Source organism: Cydia pomonella, chromosome 9 (genome assembly GCF_033807575.1).
Source record: "Cydia pomonella isolate Wapato2018A chromosome 9, ilCydPomo1, whole genome shotgun sequence".
Taxonomy (NCBI): domain Eukaryota; kingdom Metazoa; phylum Arthropoda; class Insecta; order Lepidoptera; family Tortricidae; genus Cydia; species Cydia pomonella.
Window position 1 is genome coordinate 13307580 of NC_084711.1, and position 26234 is coordinate 13333813.

Below are 26234 nucleotides of genomic sequence, written 5' to 3' on the forward strand. Positions count from 1 at the left end.
TTTTTATAAAGAAATTTCTGCGTATATCCAATATATACTATAAAACTTGCGCAAGGTTTGTATGGAGTATGCCTTGTCCTACCCTGCGCCTTAACTATACATTTGTTTGACTTGTTATTGCGTGCGTGTATCAAGCACTGCTTAATTCGTCCAAGTTTTAATAATCACATTTTATACTTTTGTTGTATAAAAACTATGATTTTTTTTAAAGGCAAACCTATAAACCTAGAATATATTATTCTGAAGCGATCGACATCAAAATCAAATCAATTTCATCAAAAAATTACCTACGTTCGAATATGATCGCAAAGCTATTCTTCCCTCTTAAAAATACGTGTTGGACATGAAGTTCTTTTATCTATGCCTGTTATTAGTTTATATCTGGGGGCACGGCCGTGCCCCCGCCAAGACGAGAAAAAGGGCAAAAGGTAGTGCATATCTTTTCTCGGCACGTTTCGTCGTAGTTTCGGTTTGGATAATGCTAGAGAGCTGAAATTTTTAGGGTACCATCTAGTCAGTAGATGTATCTTAAACACCAATTTTTATTAGGGTACCAAGTATACTTTAGATTTTATACATACCTTAATTTTTACTGTCCTAGCCATATGAAATCCGTGTCATAGAAAAGATAGACTACTTCCTGGTGTCTTAGAAGGCTAAAATTTGGCATATAGAGTCGAGTCTGTATGCAAACAAATCTGGTCGTGAGAAATCTGTAACTTTCTCCCTGCAACTCCTTAAAACGAGGGTAACTAAAAATACCTCCAAACCTGAAAACATTGGTCCCTGGAGTCCTAGAATCGTGAAATTTTGTGTGGTAGCAGTGATTGGATTGCTAATAACTAAACAACAATAAAATAATAAAAAAATTGAAAGTGCTGATTTGAACTGGGTTCACGTAAAACAGCCAAGTAGCGCCCTCTATACTATTGTATTGCCACTGTTTCTTGTCGTAAACTTTTCAAACTTTAGTTACAACTTAAACACAAGTAATAGAAGTGGATTGTCAAAAAACTTTCAAGCCACAATAAATTTACTGCCATCTTTCGAAACATGATTATAACTTTTAAAACGCCATTTGACTTTGATCCTTATTCTTCCACTGACATGTGCTCAATTTGTTAAATATCAAAAATTGGCGGCAATAAAGACCTATGTTAGGTGCTAAGTTGTAAGTACTTTGTACTACCTATACAAGTCCACCGCGGGAGTGTTTATGTGACAGTAACGAAACGGCCAAGCCGTACTGTTTGAACAAGCTGTTGGCTTTGTTGAGTTAGAGCTGATAAAGTTTAGGCTTACAAAGTAAAAGTCTTGGTGCCTACTAGGGGATCTCATAACTTTTTAGTGTAAAAGGTCTATGCGCCTGTTAGTCTTGACAACACTTTACATGAAATGTTTTTGGTGGGATATATATATATAGCTTCAACTTATAAAACAAACGAAATATAGTAAAAACAAGTTTTTTAACTATGATATCTGAAGCTACATAAACTAATTACAGGCGTAGATAATAAGATATACCTTATCCTATTGTAAGTACAATGATTTAGAGCAATCCAGATAGTCGTTTTAAAATGAGAGCATAACTACGTTTGTATGGAGAACCGAGTTTGCTGCGGACTGTTAAAGCCTGGCTTTGAAAGTAGGTTTCAGAATAGTTTGTTAATCCTATAAGACCTTGGAGTTCGCTCAGTAACCTTATTAAGATGTGTCGCTGACACTATTGAAGTGAAACTTTTATTACATCGTTTCAAACTTTTTCGTCTGTGTGTTGCATGTCGCGTGACGGTCGGCCGCGGAGTAGGGATAAAGTGGAAGGCGCTCGTCAGAGCAGCCGGGCCCAATATGGCGACGCCCATAATTCGCATCAGCTGACCGTGTAGTGTATAGACTATTACTGTTCACGTATTTTAGTTACCATAAAATATTGGTTACATTTATAAACTGTGAAACTCATGATGAAGATGGAATTGATAATAGAATGATTGAAAATAATTGAAAAACGGATCAAAAATGACTTGACGATTATAAAATATTGTTTTCAGTTTTTTTATGTGTATATAATCTAAATAATTATTAATTATTATGTATGTCGTACTCTAAGACAAGAGTTCAATAAAAATATTATTTTTATCATTTCCCATTATCATTCCCATTATCCAAGTATAAAATTAAGATTGATGAAGCGATTTATATACCCTTAATAGAATATTATTCCGAAATTTTTCAGTTAAATGTCTATAATGTGAAAAAAAGTTCTTTTACCGTGGTTTCATAAAACCACACAATCCTTTTAATATTCAGAAATGTCCTGACCTGGAAATAAGGGTTTCGAGACCAATTTGTTGTCATTTGCATTCATCATTTAAAAGTTTCTTCACGATGTTTCCTTTCGCCTAAGATTGAGATTTCATACAAAAGCTCATTGACAAGCTTGGGATACGTTACGAAAGTCGGCACGTTGCTCCTAAAAATACAAATTGTCAGTGGTATCTGCGACTTTTATAATACGTTTACAAAGGTTTTTGTGTTGTTTTTTCTCTATTTTGTATAAGTAGTCAAATAAAGTTGGAATCAAAAATAGCGAATCAGACATCGCGTCAAAAGAACTTATCTAAAATATATTCTCTAATAGCTTAACAAAATGACATATCGACTTTTGTCTCTATATGTGGAACAATTGTACTGAGATATTTTTAACGCGATTTTTTTTTATCTTTATTAAATAAAGGGGTTTTATCATGTTTGATGATGTCACCCCCATTGTTACAAAGAATTGATATAGATCTCTATTTAGATTTTTTTTTTATTTTTTTTTATTTACAATAACAATATACATAATGGATATATACAGATGATTACTATAACTAGCTTATATCTAAAATAGGCCCTTGAGGCATTGTACCAAGGATGCTGGCGGCATTTCCTCGTTGTATCGCAATACTGATACGTTGTGCGAGGAAGCCGCCAGCTCCTCGGTCACCAGTTACGTCAACCAGATGTATCGCGATTTCTCCAAAAAACTTAAATAAAATTATTTCCGGATGGCGCTTGCGGCACATTTTTTTCTAATTTATATGTCTAATTTTAGATTAAATTGGGCCAGTTTTAAAGATGTAGGCGCTTTGCATTTGCATAATCACCGTAAACTTAATTGTGATTGAGAAGAAGATAAACTCATATTAATATTTATGGTTTATCAAAAATATTTATTATATTTTATGAAGTTATTTACATTTAAGAACCCTATTTGTTCAAAACCCCGTTTCAAGTAAATTTTAATTAAAATTGTAAATAAATCTCAATACAATTTGTCTTAAGCCGCTGTACTCAACTGAATTACGACCTTAATATGCAAGTGAACTTAGCTTAAAAGTGAATTAGCTGGAGTAAGAGTTAAATAACGAGGCGATACAGAGTTAGATAGATACTTAAATGTGTAGTTCTCAGTAGGTTCGTGTCCTTCTTTCACTCTTACTGACCTCTTCAGCGAGGATCTTATTGTCGATGGCGCTTCCGCCGTCATAAACGATGCTCCGATACAAGCACAACGCTGCGCGACGCAGTGCGGCGTAAGCGCCATCGACAATAAGGTCCCTTTTCGTAGATAATACCACATATCATGTTTTTGAATTTTAAGTTGTAAGTTTTAACAAAAAAAAAGTAATTGATAAATTCCCTCAAAAACAAAATAGCGCGTTTTTTGGAACAATTTTCATATTTTTCACCTTTGTGCATAAATTGTAACAATTTTTTAAAGTGGGTTCAAGTTTAAATGTAGTGATTTGTTTCTATCAAGCGAAAGCCAAAAAAATCAGGATTCAGGAAAAAATCCTTGAGATTATTAAATATCGTTTTTGGCAACCGTTAGTTAGTTAGTGCTTCTGGCCATTTTCCGTAAATCGACAACCATTGTGCCTATTTTGCGTGAAATCGAGGTAGCGCTACTCTAACCACCCCAGCTCCTCCACGAAGCCTAGCAAGGCTTTCAGGTTGCTAACTGCCTCCTTTAGTGTGCACGGAGTCCCTAGGTATTTGCTCCTGTATACTTCTACCTGTTTGAAATCTAGGAGAATGTGTTTTGTTAGCAACCGTATTATGATCTAAAAAACCGGCCAAGTGCGAGTAGGACTCGCACAGGAAGGGTTCCGTACCATTATCTATAAAAAACGGTTACCCATCCAAGTACTGACCCCGCCCGACGTTGCTTAACTTCGGTGATTGGATGAGAACCTCGAGATTGGAAAGAAATATTTATTTTATTCTGTTTTTAGTATTTGTTGTTATAGAGGCAACAGAAATACATAATCTGTAGAAATTTCAACTGTCTAATTATCACGGTTCATGTCATGAGATACAGCCTGGTGACAGACGGACGGACGGACGGACGGACAGCGGAGTCTCAGTAATAGGGTCCCGTTTGACCCTTTGGGTACGGAACCCTAAAAAGCGGTACGATTAAGGAGTTATTTGTTGCAATGAAAATAAGGTATTTATAAAATAATATATATATATATATATTACCATTTTATAGACTAAAGGCGTTATTATTCATAAATGTGGATTCCTTGCACACTAATAAACTTTTAACGGATTCACTACCCATAATTTAAGTAGGTAAAACTAATGTAGTTTTAAGAAGGTAGTCATAATTTTGACTGAGTTATGTATATCACATTTTAGATGCGTAAATAATACATTTATTTTAATTTCATCGATAAAGCATGGATTGCTTTTAGTTTCAGCAGCAAAAAATCAATGGTGATCTGTAGATGACAGTTACTATAAACGAATGGCTGAATAAGCTGTACGAGTATTATAGGTACCCCAAAACGTAGACACTTTGCTCGCGCTTCGCGCTAGCTCGGCCAACAACGCGCTTGTGTACAAAACTTCCCGCAGTCAAATATGGACAAGTTGATCTTATTTAAAATTTCTTGAATAATTTTTGACTTAAATGAGAAATATTTACAAATCATTGCATAATTCGCCATTATTTAAAAATCTGAAACATTACATTCTTTATTATTGCGAACCTACTGTGCTATAAGGCACAGCAGGTAGGTACTGCAAAAGTAACATTTTTTTAGACACCTTTTTGCTATTTGTCTCCCTTTAGACATACCATTTCTCCATTTTGAGACAGTTTCATGATCACATTGTTATATGTTGTCAAAAATAGACATAGAACCACTTTGTAGCGCTAAACGGTCTGTCTCATCGCAGTTTCAGTGACAACATAATAATAAGGAGATATAGCAGAATATAGATGCGATACTACTTATAAATTATGTCTTACTTGATTTGTGTGTAATAACGAAAACATATTGCCTGTATCATCAAAGGTTTATTTACATTATATTGACCATGATCACCATAGCATTATATTATTAGGTGGATTGTAAAAGAAAACTGTGGCTACAAAATTTTCTTTGACAATTCACCTCTATTTCAAATTCTCTTTGATTATACTTAGTCGGTTCATATAAAGTTCTGTCACAAGTGTTGATAGTAAATTATACATACAAAGCTAGTAATTTAACTATTTTTTAGGGTTCCGTAGTCAACTAGGAACCCTTATACTTTCGCCATGTCCGTCTGTCTGTCTGTCTGTCCGAGGCTTTGCTCCGTGGTCGTTAGTCCTAGAAAGCTGAAATTTGGCATGGATATATAAATCAATAAATCCGACAAAGTCGTACAATAAAAATCTAAAAATCTATTTTTTTAGGGTACCTCCCCTGATCGTGAAGTGGGGGTGAACTTTTTTTTTTGCTTCAACCCTACAGTGTGGGGTATCGTTGGAAAGGTATTTCAAAATTAATAGGGGTCTTCATAAACATTTTTTGATAACGTCAATATATTCGGAGATAATCGCTCGGAAAGCAAAAAAAAATGTGTCTGTAAGTAAACCGTAGGTCCAAAAAATATGGAAAAAATCTTGGAAGTAGAGCTTAAGAAAGACATTAAACGAAAACTATAGCGGACATGATCAGTTTAGCTGTTTTTGAGTTATCGCAATAAGTTTTCCCTTCATAGTAAAAAGACGTACATCCACAGTTCATCCCTTGGTTGTTCAATCTACTATACTTTAAGCTTCAGTTTAGCTTATTGTGACGGAAGAGTAAGTAACTACGGAACCCTACTCTGAGCATGGCCCGACATGCTCTTGGCCAGTTTTTCTTTAGCTTAGTTTCAAATCAATCATTAAGTATATTCTAACTTAGCTGGACACACTGCCGTGACTTTAAATCGCTTTGTTACATAGGTACGCGATGTACCTTAAAATAAGAAAAAACCCTTCACCATTAGACGGGGAACCTGTTTCACACGAACTTGATTCAATTGTCTTATAGTCTAAGATACGAACAAGGTATTTCCACCCTCATCTGTTGTTTGATTTCGACCGAGAAACAACATAGGTTGCCTTGTAATGGGTTGTTTCATTCCAAGGAAGAGAAAAAGGGAAATAAATGTATATTGAAATGCACTAGGTATTTTACTTACAACACTGCTAGTCGGTTGAAAATTGTTGATATAAGAAAAGTTTATTTACATTCTACATTATCCTTTTTTATGCATTTTGTATTACGACACTGAAAAAATAAAACTTATTTTGTCATTATTGTTTTCTTCAATAATTATTTCCTTCAAAATTCCTTTTCTTCTTCAATGATGTAGTAAAGAATGCGTCAATTTTTTCTAAACTTCTAAAGTTAATCAGTGCGGGAAATTCCAAAAAATAAAAAGATAAAACATTTTTCTCTCTGCCTTTTTTCCCACTTAGTGCGGGATTTACTTAACAACCTATATAACATATCTATGATCTAAGTTTAAATCAATTACCACATGAGGGTAGAAAATTATGAAACGGATCTTCTATTACAAAGGAAATCATGTAGTTACCTACGGTTAGTTTGGCGTCGTACGCAACTCCTGAGGGACCGGAACACTATTTTCCCGTCAACAGGAAATATATAAATAGTATTTTATACAATAGTGATTATATCATCACTATTGTAAACAACACTTTACAGTACATATGGGGCTACTTTATAGCACTAGTGCGAGAAGTAGCATATTACGTTACTGTGTCGAACATTTAAAGGGCCATATGTACTGTAAAACGTTGTACGATACATGTGCGAATAGGTAATTCGCAACTCGTGTCGATTTAAAACACTCCCTTCGGTCGTGTTTTAATTTATCGCCACTCGTTTCGAATTTCCTATTTTTCGCACTTGTATCGTAATGTACTATTTTCTACCAGCCAACGAAAAAAACTTTGAACTACAAAATCATATAGGTAAGCAAACCAAAAGTATACTGCTAAATTAAATTAAATTCATTAAATATCATTCATTTTCAGGCAACTAAGGCCCATACATACCTTAAAAACTAACATACATATAATAATAGAAAACATAAAATCTAAAAATCATTAATTTAGCTAAGACACTCGAGCAACCGCGATACCTTCATAGTCCGTGCCCCGGCGCAGCCGTCCAGTCAACGACACCTCGTAACTCATGAGGCCTTGGTTCTTGCTCCTTGCGAAATTCAATTTTTGAACAGTTTTTTCTTGATTTTGACCACAGTAGCCTAAGGAGACTAACAAGCGATGCTAAGCGGTCTGGATGTTGCTATAATAAGGGTGTCATATGCGCGTTTCTTCCTTATGAAGCAATTGTTTCTACTATAAAACAAAAAAATAAAGAATTAATTGGAGCTATCGTTTTGTCTCGTCCTCTTGACCGCGGCGGCACGTGATTGGTCAAATTTATTATAGAGTCAGACCAAGATAAGTTGGCAGCGAAGTGTTAAGTAAAGGTTTGACCTTTACAATAACACTTGCACTGTCTGGGCTGTCAAAATCGCTGCCAACTTATCTTAGTCTGACTCTAGTTGACTAAAGCGTTTCCATAGGATTGTATGTATTAGTTGAGTGGAGATCCCATAGTGAAAAAAGTATGAGATTTTAGTTTGGTATACGAAGCCTTAATTCAACCATTACAGTCGACAACTAGAAAAATAAAACTTAGTGTTTACCAAGTAATTTTACACTTATTATAATACAGTACGTGTTTACTGTTCTCGGTTCAACTCGCAAAAGCGTGGGATGCACATTAGAAGAACAGGTAATGGATAGCATCGAGCAGATTAGTTTCCACTCTTGTATTAATCGCCTTTATGAGGGAATACAGACAACTGGAATGAATTGCATTTGGATTTGCACTTGAAATTTCCATAACTGGATTTGATTTGAGTTTTATCCCACGTATTGGGAGGTGCGAGTTATCATAGCTTATAATGATAAGCTAGGTAATCGTAGGTTATTACCTACTCGTACACATTGGCGCTCTTATAAATCGTAGATACAATATTTGTGTAGAAGCAGTAACAAATGCTTTGTAATATAATATCTATGAATAATTAAAACTTAGACCACTTGCTAGAAAATTAATTAACTTTGTTGATTAAATCAATCATGACTTTGCTCAATGAATGAAGGCAGACATTGTAACTGAAACTGCTAAGTGTCTGCGGTGGGTTTCTAATATAACCAGGTCCAATTTGCATGATACCTAAGGAGCTGTAGACCCCGCTATGTCTTCGAAGGTTTAATAATTCAGGAGCTGCCTTCAACTACACTAATCGAATTTAAAATCTGGCAAGTTCCCGAGCGATCCCTCTGGGCGTCATAAGAGACACAAGTAAAGAGCTTTTTGTCCTTTAGCTAAATGCTATAATTATAGAAGGAACGCAAAAAAAAATAATTAAACGTTCTTGGCTCCCATTAATGTCAATTTCTAAATTCAAGGTGATTGAGTGGAAACAATGGTGCGCTAATAGAAATTTTCAACGGACGCCTATTTCAATGGAAGCAAGCCAATTTATGCTTGATTATTTTAGATCGTCTCTTTTAATCTCGTTTGGTAAAATTTCGGCAATCGTTCTGGGTACATATATAACTATCATTACAAATAAATCAAGGACAAGGTACATGTTTTAGACGGTATTTAAGTCCTTTGTCCTCGAGTAAGAGGTTCAATGCCGATAGCGTTAGTCGATTATATCCGAAGCTGCTGCTGATCGACGATGCTTTGGCAGATGTCCATTAGACGGTACATCGTGGGCGATAACGAGCAGGTGTATCTCAACTCCAAATGACTACCGCCTTGATATTAATCAAAGTAAATGTTCCTTTAGTCGATTGAAACCCCAATTAAATCGGTTTATATCAGAAAAGCATGGATGTTTACGAAGATATAAACATGCGGTCAATGTTCGCATTTCACATTGGCTGTAGGTACTCCAAGTTTTGATTGCATATGATCCTAATACATTCTCTATAACAGTAATTTATCATAATTTATCTTTTGGATTATGAGGGAGAGTAATTAATGAACTATATTTATCACTGGCTTGAAACCATCATGTTGATTATTCAAAACTTTTGACAGAATTTATTAAAGTACCGCGTACTTTTACCTATTTTAAGATTTTCCTTGACGCAAATAAATTGCCTTAATTTTATAATCAATAATATAAATGCGGTTTACACGACGAGCTTACCACGAACATCTTCTTTTAGTGGCAGTCTTCGTTAAAAAAAATTATAGATAAAGCCATATTTCACTTAGCTTTTTACCTATAAGTAGTTGCGACGTTCTCTAGAAAGTAGAACCGGAGAACGTACTCGAGAACAGCACAAATATATACCCCTTCCCATACATTACATTGTCCTAATTTTATACTAAAACATTACCTTGATTTTCCCAGGCTGAGAAGCAGTGCCTCGCTGAAGAGCCGTGCGCGCGGCGCTCGAGCCGCACGGACCGGACAACGCGGATGCTGCTGGCGGTGTTAGGCCTGTTCCTCTCCACAGAGGTGCCTCAGGGCCTCCTGGGTCTAGCCAGTGCTCTCGCGCCCGACTTCTTCACTCACTGTTATGGAATGTTCGGTCAGTATTTATTTTGGCTAAGTATTATTTAAATTGAACTCGTTATAATGGAAATAAATGTCTGCCATTTTTAACAGTTCGGTTAAGCGAGAGTTATAAAGCGTTGTACTCGTAACGACATTGAAGGAAGGTCCAACAAACTATATCTGGAGGATTGACAACAATTTCCATGTAATAAAGTTTTATGCTACCAGCCGCAAGATAAAATATGTCCTCGTAAATTCGTAGGTGTTGTTGGTTCCGTTTCCAGGCCCTAACACAAAAGAGACAAACATTATTGTTGAACTTATACCGTCTTTTCTACAGCCATCCGTCAAAAATTTAATTTTTTACTTGTTTTTTGTCTAAAGTCAACGTTAAAAAATTAACCATTGTCTACGTGGTAAATAAACTTGTTTTAAGCGAGGTGAGCTACTGTCGTATATCGATTCGGTAAAAAAACAATAAGGTGCATATGTCGGCGGCCGATCGTAACATCAGGTAGATCGTAGAGCTCCTATGTTATGTTTTGACGGTAGTCACAATAAACCAATAGATAGGTAGGATCGGTTCGTTAGGTGGCTTTAGATGCCTGAAGGGCAAACCCGTCCCGAGCCCGTCGATTCAGGGAACGAGACCAAGATTTTTACGTTTCACCATATGCCTAGGACTTTCATGATCTGTCTGATTTTACGATCAGAGGCCGACATATATATTATAGACTACATAGATATAGTGTATTGCCTACTTACTTATATATACTTTGTGTCTATACCTACCTTTAATTTGATGTCTTATGGGTTATGATCCCTTTGCCGTTTTCAATCAGATTTACACTTCCTACTACTATCACGCCTGCTAAATAAACAAAATTTATTACCTGATGCAAAAGTAAAATCATTCAAGTGGGTACAATTTGCAGCATTCGAAACAAATTCTAAAGCAAGTTTGGAATCCAAAACTTTAGTTATTGCTACGTAATTAATAAGTATATTACTAATATTGTGAGAAGCAGACTTAATTTAATAAATTATGCAAGTTTTATTCTACAACAACGCACCACTTAGGGAAAGTTACAGCTCATTAGGTAGTTATGTTACAGGGTAACGTATGAATATTCGAATTCAAAATCGAAATCAGCGATAGATACGTAAAGATAACATCTGGATGACAAGTGCTTCATTGCTGTAGCGACATTACTGCTTCAGCGTTGACCCGGGCGTTGTCACTGGTCACTGTCAATTGCCTTGATGAAATAAGTGACGGATTAAGCTTTTTAATCGTGGCAGTAATGAGGCTGTGAATCACTCATTTATTAAGAAAATTAGCAGTGACTACGCCTAATACAGCCGCAACTGATATCCGAACATCACCTGTAGTAGAGCCACCCCACACTAGTGTCTCCCGAGCGTCGACGTTTAGTCAACTCTATGGCTGCTGCTCGACCCAACGTTGGCGCAACAATGCAGCGACGCCATTTTCCATAGCGCTCTGACTAGACGCCGATGCTCAAAAGACGCTAGTGTATTGTGGGGGCCACCCAAGATTACACTAGATACCTAATCCCACCAACCTCTGTATTAGTACCAAAAAACAACATATATTATGCTAGGATCCTGCCGACCGACCCCATAAAACTTTTTATAGCACAATGAGTTGTGTTGTCTTTGATTACTCGGCGTTATAAGAAATAAGTGTCAATAAATTTGTTTTAACTTTGTGACGCATTTGCATTCAACGAGGGGTGTTACTTGGCGACTGTAACTACGGATAGCGTTTATATTTAAGATAATAAATGAGACTTAAGCAATTATTTCACGATCTAAAAAATATTACGAAAGCTTTATTACAGTTACGTAAACTAACTAAACTTTTATGATATAAAACAACACGTTTCCAGTCTGCATAAACACAGTGACGTTATTTTCATGTTTTATTTATATTCTTATTTGTTTATTTTCGTATGAATACACACTACGAGAGAGTAGACGGTTTGGGTATATACTTACGTTGCCACTCTTTTATGTGGCTATTTTCGTCTTATAAATTTCTTCAACACGCGATATGTATCATTGAGACGGATGGTAATTTTATGTTGTGAGTGACAGCCTATTTATTCAAACACGAAATCTCTTACAAAGCGTGTAAATGGTAAGTTTTATACAAGCGACATGATCTGTTACTGTTTACAACTTTTTATTAAATATTTTGATTAGTCTTTTAAAATAGTTATTTACTACACCTATAATAAATAAATAATAATAAATATAATGGGGACATTCTTACACAAATTGACTAAGTCCCACAGTAAGCCAAGAAGGCTTGTGTTGTGGGTACTCAGACAACGATATATATAATATACACATAAAACATCCATGACGCAGGAACAAATATCTGTGTTCATCACACAAATAAATGCCCTTACCGGGATTCGAACCCAGGGCCATCGGCTTCATAGGCAGGGTCACTACCCACTAGGCCAGACCGGTCGTCAAACCTATATAAATTATAAACTGAAATAGATGTCATATATTAAAGAAAAAGTGTAAGATTGCTAGGCCACTCGACCACGGCGGTACCCATCCCAAATTCTCTAGTATGTGATATCTGTCTTTGAAAGGTTAGCCGCCTTGGGGCAACTCTAACGTAGCGGCTTACGTGAGCGAATAACTCGCGAACGCGGGTGAATTCAATCCTTTGATACCTAAGGAAGTGTCCTACGTGGGTGATCTCGTTGTGAACGTGAATGCCGTTGGGCCGCCGCGCTGCGCCGCGTCGCATCGCAATCGAAAGTTATTCGCTCACGTAAGCTGCTGCGTTAAGGGCGTGCAGTAAGCGCTACGAATCACATACGTTGTCTGTTGTAGTTGCTGTTGTCACGAAAATGTTACAAAACTTTTGTAACATTTCCGTGATACTAAAACCGCACTGCACTTAATACATATAGTGTACCTATTAATTTCGTACAATTCAATTTTTTGTGCTTATTTACTTGAAATTGCTGAAGCATTAAGTGAATATTATTTTGCATGATATAAAACAACGCTGTGCTTTTGTGTAAGTTGACAGAAGAAAATAGACGATTTGTCGATATCATTAGCAGATGACTCAGATGAGACGTCCAATAAACAAATAATAAAGGATACCTATTTATAATGTTAATGTAATTCAATTTATTTATCTTATAAATTTATGTACTCAACTAATATATATTTTTAAGTGCTGTGTAAACTAACAAAATATGGGTTAGTTCGAGACCGAGATGTTACATTTTCGATTCAGATTTCTACAGAGAAATTCGCTGTAGTAACATTTTGTATCGTTAGGCAAACTTTGCTTCCGGACCGCAGGTAGGCGTCGAAATCACTAGAGAGGTTTTGGTACTTTTGGTATCCAAGTATTTTTTACACTTCAAAGCATTTACTATTCTGAAAAATAACATAGGTGACGCCTAGTATAATTTATATATATATATAGGTACGCAAATAAACACATATCAAGGTTTTTTATTTATTGCAGGTAGGTATGTAGTACGTTATGAAAAAATGGTAGTGAGCATATAACTCATATACTGTCCCGTAATAACCTAATTATTAAGAACGACGCAGGTATTGTTTGAAACTAAGTATTTATGTACTTAAAATTCCGCAATTTTAAATAAATCACTTGAACGGGTTTTTTTCAATAAAAATTTAAAAATTTACATTGAGTAATGGTTCGAAAATTACAGGTTATCCGAGTAGAGGTAGGAGGAGCTAATATTGTTGTTTGACCCCGAGTAGAGAGATAAATGAACTGAGTACCGCAATATTGTCGATAGATTAAGCTCCTAATGAATTATACGACGCTGGCAAAATCTCTTATTTGTGCATACTTCACTCTCATCAACTTTTCTATGAAACAAATAACATGATATTCGTATTCGTAAGATTATATAAAAGTTATTCAGACAAGACGGTAAGGCAAACTCTGAATATATTCGTAACATTTGCAAAACTTCTAAATTGCGCTTGTGTTTACAAATATATCAATTCCCATTCTAAAGTTCGGTATTAAGTTACCGGAATCCATTCATGGAACAAAGTTCCATGAGGGCTCATTCGGAGAGGAAAAAGATTACCTAACTTCGCCCGGGCGATGTTATAATTATGCCTCGGAAATTGAACTTTAATATTTGCAAAGCAATCTTCCATATCGTTTTCAGGTCAATTATGTATGCCAAGCATCAATTACCATGTGTTTGTGGGAGATCAAAGTGCTTACATATACCCAAAATAGCGTAAGTTGATCCAACTCCGTTTCCCGAAATTCTCTTGCGGAGAGCTCGCTTTTGTAGCAGCTTTGGCCCCATGTGTTCATCAACTTCCTGTTTTGTAATTCAAGCTACATGGGTTTGGTAATTTACATTGAAACTAATTTTCGTTACTCAATTGCTGTGAAGGATTTTACATGTACGAAATCTACACATTTGGGTTCGTCTTTGACGTCTCTAAAAACTGTCAGAGATTTTAATTTCAAACTAATTAACATAAAAATGATGGCCAGTAAACCAGTTTTTTGGCCTAAAATTGTTCAACTTTGATGCCAAATATCTCAAAGACATTGTACTTTGAAGTAAATATGGGATACTATATTGCTTACAGTCGTTGCTGTTAATATGAAAAGCTACAGAAAACATTAGAAAACTAAGGGATTCAGATCGAAGGTCATTGCCGTTAGGGAGCCTCTTAAATATTCAAGACGGACAACTTGCAATACAACACCGCATTACTCGCGTGCTTTTTGGCTATTTTTCCCTTTTTTCCTTACATGTATAAAATCTGGAACTTAGGTACTCCTATTTATGACATAAAACTAATTTCTCAAATTCTGTGTAACCTCTTACTATGTAGCTGAACCTAAGCGAAGATAAGTACTTTTCGTGCTTCTATATAAATATATGTTGAACAAAAATGGAAACTATAGTTTTAAATTAAAAGAAGAAACTTTTTGTATGAACATTTATTTGATATTTAAATAAAATATTTAAAATATGACTTTCCTGATGGCTCTTATATGCACAAAATTACCTATAATTAACGCACAAAAATAACATTTTATGCATAATCTCATTTAATGGGACCATCTAGTTTTGACAGTTTTAAATACTTTATTATTTTTTATATGTACTTTTTTTACTATAACTGCAGTCAGACATGTCCAATTTTATGTTTTGAATTTCTAAATAGGTAGCAGTAGGGCAGCAGTTTCCACAAGCAAGAAACTAAAATGTAAAAATAATATATAATGTCCTAGATAAAGAAAATAATATATAATGACCTAAAAATGTTTCTTAGTCTTATGTGTATATTAGTTACAATATAAATACTATATCAAAACTTATAAACGCAACTAAATTATAATCATCAAAATTAATAATAATAATTAGAAAAACCCAAAACCTAAACTAAAATAAAAATTCACCCCTCGGCAAGGTGCCGTAGATGCTGGCAGCATTACCACGCTGGATTGCAATAGTAATGTACTGTGCGAGGAAGCTGCCAGCACTACGGTCCCCAGTCGCATCCACAAGCCTCTTTGACAAAGCCCCAAAAAAATTCAGGGCACCGGGACCCCACGAGCCAAGTGATTCCACACCAAAAGGGGTACAGCTATATTCTTGGCGGATGCGGCTGTACTTAGCTCTTTTTTTCGCTCAGCCGCATCCGCCGCCGCACCCGGTGAGACGGAAGTGGCATCACAATTAGTTACAATTACATAACATGATAAAATATAACCACCTACACCAGCAAGGATTTCACTCTACTTGGAAATCCATTGTGAACATCGGTAAAAATTAATTAATTCAAAACGTATTTATTCCGGCACGAGTAAAATCAAAATGTAATTCTGTTATTTATTGTACCTTCAAAATAAAACCCTATTATAATAATTTATGTTTGGCGTACCTATACAATATGACGTTTTAAATCCCTTACAGCATCCATTGTGTTGAGCTAAATTTAAAACACACGGCGCAATTTATTTGTAATAATTTTTAGCAAATGATCGATGTTTTTCAGAATTTTCAGTACCTACTGCATGCCTAAGCTTATTTTCTGAACAAAGAAAGTTACACACACAATTAACAATATTTTTATGCTACATATATTTTACTGAGAAGATAAATGATACCAGCCCACGAGAACTCCGAAAGAGCGTTTTTATAAAATGATTACAGAACTATTAATCACAGCTAAGTACTGCTGATTCATTCATTACTGATATACCTAGTTAAATTTCCTTATATTATATAAGAACATTTATTTTTAACCCCACCAGCTCGTAAAGGCTCTCTTGATTGTTAAAAACCTGATTATAAAATTGCATTTTATCCGCAAGAGTGGCAAAGTAATTGTTTCCTTACGTTGGCTGGTAGAATTGTCTTTTAAATTATGAATACCTATTTAATAACGTTCATTTGGTTTGATTTTGTTTGAAGTTTTACAGTTAGTGTTTTCCTCGCGTTGGTGTAGTAAAAATGTTTGTGTTCACTCGGTGGCAAAATTTGCCTAAATCCATGCAGCGCTCAAGTTTTCATTTTTCGAACCACTCATTACGCTCGTGTTCAATTATGGAATCTTTCGCTTGCTTGGGTATCTATTTGCCCCCTTGTAAAACAAATAACTATTTTTAATTCACCGCAGTCATATAATGTGTCTGTTTATCTATAAATGAGAGCGCTCGTTTTCTGGCTCGTGCCGAATAATCAAAATACTGATACTACAACAGCAAAACTATTTCCTTATAACTACACGTTGATAGGGTACGTCTATGATGGATAATTTGATTTGCTCGTCTCACGTCAATATTTTTTCCTTCTCTAGGAGTTCTTTAGCAGCGAGCGAGACTCGAATATAATATTAAGAAATTTCAGCCTTCACATAGGGAAACATACCCATTTATTTGAGAAGATATTACATTTGCAAATTGGCTGGCTCTGTGGAATAAGTTGCACACCTGGTACACAAAACACGATACTTTTGGAAGTGTGTAAAGTTACCGATAACAATTCCTGGAATCTAAAATTATTTCGGGTTCGAGTTTTTGGTGTGGGATATGCGTAGGCTGTGGTACAAAATGTAAACTTTAATAGCTTCCGTGATGTTTTCCGCACAAACTTCGTTTAATTTTACCCTTAAGGTCAGGTCATTGCTGCCATTAGTCATCCGTAGGGTATACAGCGTGTAAATTCAATACGAATATTTTAACGGTAGTTAGCATATGAGCTAAGAAATGTATTGGGATACATTTTGCTTAGAAATACGATACAATTTCAGTAAAATCATTCGAGCCGCAACGTAAAGCAAAAAAGTTACAAGATAAGAACTTTTTAAAGTAACTGTCAACGCTTATTGACACTTGTTGTTACTATAAAAAGCTCGTAATGTCATGTCATGTTGTCTCGTAATGTTTGCAGTACATTGCTGCTAGGTAAAATTTCAAAAATTTAATACGGGATCATAATTAAGTGTAACTTAAAAAACTTCTTAATGATTACATGGATAAATTCTGTACCTGGTTTAATTTATTACCCGTATTGGATTTACACACTGTAGCATGATTTGTAATAGGTGTATCGCTCGTATATCCAAGAGTTATTGATTGTACGAAGACGTCAAAGAACATGTCACCTCGAGTTTGACAGCCGAGCTAAATGGCGTCATACGGTGCCATATATTTTATGGAAACTCTCAGACCAAGGTAACTCTGCAGCAATTTTTATAGCACAGACGTGCAAGTGTTATTTTAAAATGTCATAATTTCATAGGAGTTTGTCGTTTAAAAAAACACTTGCACGTTTGTGCCACTAAAATCGCTGCAGTGTTATCTTATTCTGACTCCATGAATATTGTGTAAATGGGCGAATTAACTTTTTCTTCTCTACGGTCTACTGGGCCACCCCAAAATCCGGGTTTTGTGGGATTTAAATAACCAAACATAGTTTTTTAGGCAGATATAAATAAAATAAATAAATAAATATTATACGACATTATTACACACATTGACTAAATCCCACAATAAGCTCAATAAGGCTTGTGTTGAGGGTACTTAGACAACGATATATATAATATATAAATATTTATAAATACTTAAATAGATAGAAAACACCCATGACTCAGGAACAAATATCCATGCTCATCACACGAATAAATGCCCTTACCAGGATTTGAACCCGGGACCATCGGCTTCATAGGCAGGGATATATACCTACCCTTTCCATAGTATAACGTAGTAAAAAATATCTTCTAACAAATTATGCTTCCATTATCGCCTGGCTTACAGGACAGAATAAATAATAAATAAATAAATATTAGACCTTCTTACACAATTTGACTAAGCCCCACAGTAAGCTCAAGAAGGCACCAAACACTAAAAAAGGTACCCGCCACCAAAGGCACACACACACCACCCAAATAATGATATTAAGTAATTGTTTTGCACAGGCGACCTCATGGACGTCCTGGCCCTGTTCACATCATCGGTGAACTTCGTGCTGTACTGCAGCATGAGCAGACAGTTCCGCTGCACGTTCGCACGCCTCGTGCGTCGCATGCTCTCTACGCCCGAAGAACCGAACAAGTTCGCCACCAAACTAGAACCGACCACGCAGGTATCCCTTTAAATCTGTGCTTTCAAAACTTTTCCATCTCACAGTACCCCTGAGACACACAAGGGCTAGGCAAGGGCTTTTAGGCGACAATGCAATGTTTTAATTTAAACCCAACACCCACGAGCGTGTGTGTCTACTTATATAACACGGAGTAACTCGTTGCTCCTTTTATAGTTATTTTATCGCGCCATCAAACTATGTGTAACTTAGGTACTCTCTTTATAACGTTTTTACGTTATACAAAGTTAGGTTATGTCAACGAAGTCCATGTTTCACGTGTCGTTGATGGAAGACCTTCGTTCTCCTCTGGGAATAGTACACGACAAAACCTTTTTACCGGAATACTTTCCTAACCTACATCGATGTGAATAGCAAAAGTAACTTATTATGATGATACATTTACTTTATGGGGCAAAGTACGAGTATCACACGTAATGTGTGGGAAAATAGGTTATTTAAGCAATCAACCATTTTGCGTTGCGATACATGGATGTGTGAAGAATAATTTAATTGCGATACTTGCATTCGCACGATTCCTTGTTAGGTAAACAAATATTGGTACATATTTTAATATAAAAACAAACAGTATTTAACGACTAGATCAAACTAGATAAATTCGTTATATTAATAATATATGTATATAGCTGGCCTTTGTAAAGTTAAAATTATTATGCAAATTATAGTTATCATCATCTTCCTCGCGTTGTCTTGGCATTTTGCCTCGGCTCTTGGGAGCCTGGGTCCGCTTGTCACCTAATCCCAAGAATTCGCGTAGGCACTAGTTTTTACGAAAGCGACGGTCCACTGACCTTCCAACCCGGAGGGTAAACTAGGCCTTATTGGGATTAGTCCGGTCTCATCACAATATTTTCCTTCACCGAAAAGCGACTAGTGGTTTTCAGCCTGTATGCAATTTATAGTTTTAAAAAAACTTTGTAATTTATCCTGAGTGTACCTTGAATTTAATGATAACTAATGAATTGGTTCGTGCACAGGTGACCGGGCCGCTATAGCGACAAAGTCCCGCCCTCATAAGGGTGGTCGAGGAGAGCGTTATTTAAAACTGAACGAAGGTAAGCCATTTTGTCCCATTAAGCTATTTAAGAGCATCTTTAATTTTATCTTTATTTTATCCTCGTCCTCGCGCTCGTATTTTACGTGTTTAATGTTTGGCCTTTGTCGCTAATGGCCACGAATATAGCGAGGTTTAACGTAAGGAAAATAGAATGAGGCTTTTGGGACGTGTGCTGATATTGTCGCCGGGTTAGGCTATTTACCCGCAATGCCATGCCATGTCTGAGGCCTCTCCGGGTTTATGTTAAATTGATATTCCTCGGTATTTAAATTAATAACTTTAATAAATAGGTATATATGAAACCTTCGCAGTGCGAGGGCCCTGCCTATCTTTTCTCAAAGTGCTTCGTCGTTCTTTGAACCCTCATAACTTGGGTATGGATTCTACCAAATACCTAAACTAAATTCCCTGCCTATGATGTCAATAGTAGACTTATGAAACAAATAAAGTTTTAATTGTATAGCTCTTATAAGGGATCCCGTCCCGCGCTCACTGAGCGCTCAGTAGCGTAGGTTCTAGCATAAGTAGAGTTATCTAAATAAACCGGCATAAAAGACCGCAGATTACCTAATTATAAATTAGTGTTTCTTTATCAACCCCTGGGTCCTCTGGTTCTGGCTCCTGGGGTTAGGTAATATGCGGTCTTTATGATATCTAATATATGATATTCAAGGTATTTTATGATATCTAAGAAACCCCGATTTCGTCACTGACTCACTCATTGATAATCATCAAAATTCTTAGGCTACTTCCTGAAGTCCTAGAAAGCTAAAATTTGGTTTGTAAGCTAGTATACGTATTAATTAGTACACAAACAAAAAAATTATAAGCTTGGAACTTTTGTCCCATCCCCTCCTCCCAACCCTTTAGACTAGGGGATGGAAGTTTGTCTGAAACTTCCCCAAATTTTGATGCTAGAAGTTCTAAAATTGATATAGTCCCAAAAAAAGAAAAGTGAACAAAGTAAAAAATGGGATATCCCACCAGAAACATTTCCATGTAAAATGTTGCCAAGACGAGGCGATATGGCTTGCACTGTTAAAAAGTTTCAGCTGTCGGCTGAGAATAGGTACGTGTGTGCCATATCCATTTTTAGCCAAATCGTTTTTTAATGTTTCCTAAAATAACAAAAATATGCTTTAATTGACACCACAGAGAATTTGAATTCAAATTCTCTTTGTTGACACTAATCGGTTAAAAAAATGATTTTCAAAAATGTTGTGCCATATCCGCATTTTACTAGGATAATTTACACTCTGTTAACAGAAAATTACGAGTATCACAAAAGTTGTGACACATCCAAAACTTTGTGTCATGTCATACATTGTACGTTTAACATTTACTCGTCAAAAACATAAGTATAGCAATAATAAAAATGCTTTTATTTCATAATTACCATTATATTCAAAATATTTGCATACTACTACAAATAGTAAACATATGTGCCTAAATGATAAGTTAAATATTTCCTAAATCTAAAACTTTTCAAAAAATATTTTTTTTTGTTTCTTTTCGCTCTCCTGCAAGCCAATGTAAGTGGTCGGGTGTGGCACAAACGTATTCTCAATTTCTCGCCCGACGCAACCGTAACTGACCATAATAACTTCTTGTCCCTTACATAAACGGTAAACTTATAATAACCTCAATTATTTGCTTTTAATTTTTTCTGAACATTTTCATAAGTTAAAATAAATTCAAAAAAGGAGTGTACAGGTTTTTAAAAGTTCGGCAACGCGCATGTATTATCACTGATGTTGCAGGCATCCGCTATCCATAAGCTACGGTGACTTGCCACAAACCTGGTATTTAAAAAAAAACTATAATATTATTAGCTACCAAATGTATTTCAGAATCAAATATGTAACCCAAATGACAACCCATTTGTTAAGTTTTTTTAATGTTATTAAGGCGTATTAACTGAGAATGCTTTTAGTAAAGATTCAAGAAAAAAAAAATAAGAGGCAATATTTATTAATATAAATATACAAAAGTTTAAAGGAGTGCGTTTTATTTGAATTTGGAAACTTCAGCCCTTCCGAGGACAAAGTGGTGGAATGCGTAACCAATTCCAACTAAACTTTAGGGATTTATCAAACGTCAAACAACTTAAGTTTAAATGAACTGCGTGCAAATTAATATTATTGTTATTGTAAAGAGAGCCAACTTTAAATGGCATGGAATTCGGTGAAGCTTCAATTTTTTTTTTGTTATAGCATATTGCGCTATGAAAGCTTATGGGATATCCAAAATGAAAGACTATTTAGAAATGCAACTTGGATATTGTACTTATACATAACATAACGTACTTATATATAAAGTTACTTATACATACACTCAGCAAACTGACCGTCAACTCGAATGTTTTCGAATTGTAATGCTAAATTTATACTCAGGTATGTATTGAATAAGACATTGTCTGGTGTTATCATACTAAGTCTGATAAGTAAGCTAAAATTATGATAGATTAGTCACGACGATCCAAATAACAGTTTTCATTATGGATGAAAGTTGTATGAGTTTAAAGCCGATTTTCAAGACGGTCATTGTACCACTCGCTTTTAGTTCAATTAGGGTAGTTTTCAAACAAAAAATACGGATTATCAGTTACCAATTCATGTACTTAAACTGTGTAATTAATGCCTACCTACCTATTAGAATTAACATTCAAAATTCAATCTCAAACCAATGGTAGGAAAGTAGGTAAGTTGTGGCTAATGCAAAACTATAGCCACAGTTTCCAGTTTAATTACCGTTTTGGGAAAATTCCTCGCACAATAGCGTGCCATTAATGTTCTACTACTGGAAATGGCTACAATACGCTTTAAAATACGCTATTATAGCACAGATATCGATTGTTTACATCCTTTTATGTGTTACTCAGTCGGGAGAATGAGTATTGTTTGCTCGATGAGGATAATATTTCGTTCAGAATTTAAATGCACCTGTTTTCATAGCAGCGCGCGCAGCTCCAAAGGATTCTTTCACCCAAAGAATCCTACAATTACACAATACAATTAAATTCATCTTATACTTAGTCAGGCTATAAGTTCTGTCACACAGGTATTTACAGATAAAAAGATTCCTTACTATTCATATAAATAGTTTGAAAGCTTATTTAATGCTGAATTATAAGTACTTACTTACAATATATTTTAACGTAATTTTCTGTCTCAGTTTTGCATAATTCTATATAATACTCGAAAAAAGTTATATAAAAAAACACGTCCAATAAAATACGCTCCCTGTTCAGGTTATATTGATCCCTATTTATTTCTCTTTTCATCAAAGCTGGGTCATTACGACTAACTTAATTTGAATATATATTTCGTGTGAATTGGACTGACAAGGTTGCTATTGTACGTGTTTTACCACATCTACTCTTGTTGTATGGTAGTCAAATATAAGGGTGTTACTGAAAAGTACCCTAAATTTGAAGGGTATTAGCTGAAGTAGGATGGTAGGGTAGGAAGTACCGAATTGTCGGATAACTAAATGCAGGTTTCGAAAGTATGCTCTAATAAAGTAGGTTCATATAAATACACAATTGTATTTATTAAAGTGATACTGATTTTTACTCCCTTTTGTGAAGTAATTTTTCACAAACCAGCCGCGTGCTCACGTCTAACGACAATAAAGTAAACAAATAATAAAAAGGCACGTATTATATTACGTTTTGGCCTGTATAAAAACGTAAACTTTGTATTACATTCTATCAGTCAAAACATTTACTGTGACATAGGTAACTTATGACCTGACTAAGTACTTCAAAATCTAAGTCAAATTATTAATTTAGATAACAATCGATAAATTAGTTGTAGCGCATTTCAACGAGTATGCCTAATTTTGCCTTACTCGAGAGCTACTTGAGATTTCGTTTTAACCCCTATTGTGTAGTTATTAGTTAGTTGCCGGTAGTCGGTAATATCGTCTGGCGTACAGAGATTATTGGATTCTACGAATCATTAACGTACAGATAATTATACTTCGTATCACTTTGTCCAAATGTCAACTAACATAAATAATAGGTAAATATATTTTATGAAAAAAAAACAGTGATCTATTATATGCCATAATGGTAATAAACGGAGTCACGGATATAACGAAATATTAGGGTTTTTGCCATTTTGGCTAAATAACTTTAAAATAGCAGTCATAAAATTTACAAAATTGTTTATAATTAGGTACATGAGGACGTGAGTAGAGCTTATTAGAAATACGAATTGCTATTATTCCGTGGAATTGCCGAAAAATACATGTAGGCAATTTATATTTATACATTTCATCTTCTTATTTTGCTATTAATAAGAATATATTTATGTACACAAATAAATTACGATTAACAAAATAAAAACTAAAAGATGATAAAACCTAGATTAAATGTAATACTAAAAATATAACTACTGAGTACCTAAATAAAATTAACTTAAAAATACTTGCTTAAAAGGAATTTCTAAATGCTATTTATAAATATTAGTAGTATATTTCGGACTCATCGAAGATAGTTAGGGAACGAGTATTATTGCTTAATCACTAATTAGTCTTATCTTTTGTTTCAGATAAATGAGCTCTCTCTAAATAGAAACATCGATATTCGAGTAAGGACTACTGTGTATCAAATGTAGATAATTAATTAATACTGGATAACTAACAATAGGAATATATTTAGTATAAGAGTTCTAGAAATGTTTGTAAAGTTGTACATAGTAGGTAAATTGTAGATCTGACAATAGTCTTCGCGTCTTTTGAGCCATGACGCGAAAACTATAAGAGTATCTGCATACGTGAGTTTTTTATCGAATTGTTTAGTGTTAAATATAATAATTTAGTAAATATTAAAATATGTTCTAGTGGTATTGTTAGTAAAATATTGTGGGTTAATTAAATTAACTCTTAATTTTATATAGGCAACATTTGAAGTAAGATTGTGTTACTACTAGGGTCCAAAGAAAATTCTTATTACGAATGTAGTATGAAAAGTAAGTAATTATGCCATTATTAAATGCATTTACTGATTACCGTCTTTAGATGATTGTTAATGTACACAGCACTATTATGTATACCTATGAGTAGGTGGACTTAAGAGGAAAGGGGACGGCCGTTTCTCGATACGTAGTCCCCATTTCCTCTCTGGATATTTTATTATATAAAATGAGGACTACGTTTGTATGAAAAGCCGATTTCGCGCGGATCCTCCACTTTCACCTTGAATTCAATTTTGATAACGTACGATAAAAGTCAATGTTTGCAAGTAATACCGAATTCACGTTCACAGATTCATTAAGGGCCTCCGCTAGCTGACGCCCGCCGCCGCGTGCGCACGCTCGTGGGTCCTGAGGGCCTACCGCGAACCACGTTCGACGTGTTGCCTCTCTGTCGCACTCGTACGTACGAAGTAAGTGTAAGCAACACGTCGAACGTGCTTCGCGGTAGCCCCTCTGCTCCCAGGCAAAATCCGTCGCACGCGCCCGCGCCAGTTAGCGCTGTTCATACAATTTCATATTAGACGGGGCGTCCGTTCCGGATAATCCGCGTCAGCTAGCGGAGGCCCTAAAAAACTCTTATTTTATCCTACGAGTACTTTTGTAATATTTACCTATACTTATAGTATATAAGCGAAATACTATTTCTGTTTGACAGTTTAAGCATTACAGTGTGACTGTACGATTTGAAATATTTTTGTAATTTTTTTACCTACCTTGTATGTAATATTGTTTTGTATGATAGAAATATTTATGTTATTCGTCTGTTGTACCTAATGTTCTATCGACACCAAATAAACTCTACCAAATATACGTGTTCACTGTATCTACTTGTTTGGATTTATATTAGGTCCAAAAACCTGTCGTAGATTCTAAATTTAGAAACAGTAAATAGATCTTGCTTACGTAAGTATTTTTTACCTAAACTATTAAAAACCTACAGGCAATTTCTTTCTTACTCGACATAATGCGATATTACACAATGGCTAAGTTGGTCTTATTTAAAATGAGAAAAAAAATTAGGCAGTGTTTCTGAGTTTCCGCTATCACTACACCTTTTAAAACAAAGTACCCGCGCGATCATACATTCTATGTGTATGTATGATCGCCATAAACTCAAAAACTACTGAACAGATTTTCATGCGGTTTTCACCAATCAATAGAGTGATTCTTGAAAAAGGTTTATGTGTATAATTTGTTTGTGTAATCCGCACGAAGCCGGGGCGGGTCGCTAGTTAGCTATTAACGTGTTACGAATCACTATTCAGGAGTGTCACGTGCTCATTGGTTATGTAATTATTGATTAACCCAGATGCTACTTTAAGGCATCACTCGATAAACATCGATTTAATTGCCTTTAGTTTGTAATTAATTGATGGTTTCTCTAATTACGTTAAATACTACCTTATCATCATAATAGGTAGCATCAAAGTCTACACTACCATAATCATATTATTGGGTGGCTCATTTTAAATATCTACACTTATATGGTATGGTTGACAGGAGTGACAAACGTGTAGGTAACTATACCATGAGTTTTACGCGGCCTTAAACGCTAGCGACTACGTCAACTCAAACACACTG

The 26234-nt window shown here is 35.2% G+C and overlaps 1 protein-coding gene across 2 annotated transcripts in view; it reads left to right on the forward strand.

Annotated features, from left to right (window-relative positions):
* The window catches only part of LOC133521432 (G-protein coupled receptor dmsr-1-like), an 87683-nt gene extending 62207 nt beyond the window's left edge, over positions 1–25476 (forward strand). For both annotated transcript variants that reach the window (XM_061856392.1, XM_061856391.1), the window contains exons 3-6: positions 9784–9964; positions 18430–18596; positions 19592–19669; positions 24228–25476. In XM_061856392.1, the coding sequence (XP_061712376.1) occupies positions 9784–9964; positions 18430–18596; positions 19592–19609 (366 nt within the window). In that variant the 3' untranslated portion in view covers positions 19610–19669; positions 24228–25476. The remainder of the gene's footprint in view (positions 1–9783; positions 9965–18429; positions 18597–19591; positions 19670–24227) is intronic.
* The last annotated feature ends 758 nt before the right edge of the window (positions 25477–26234 follow it).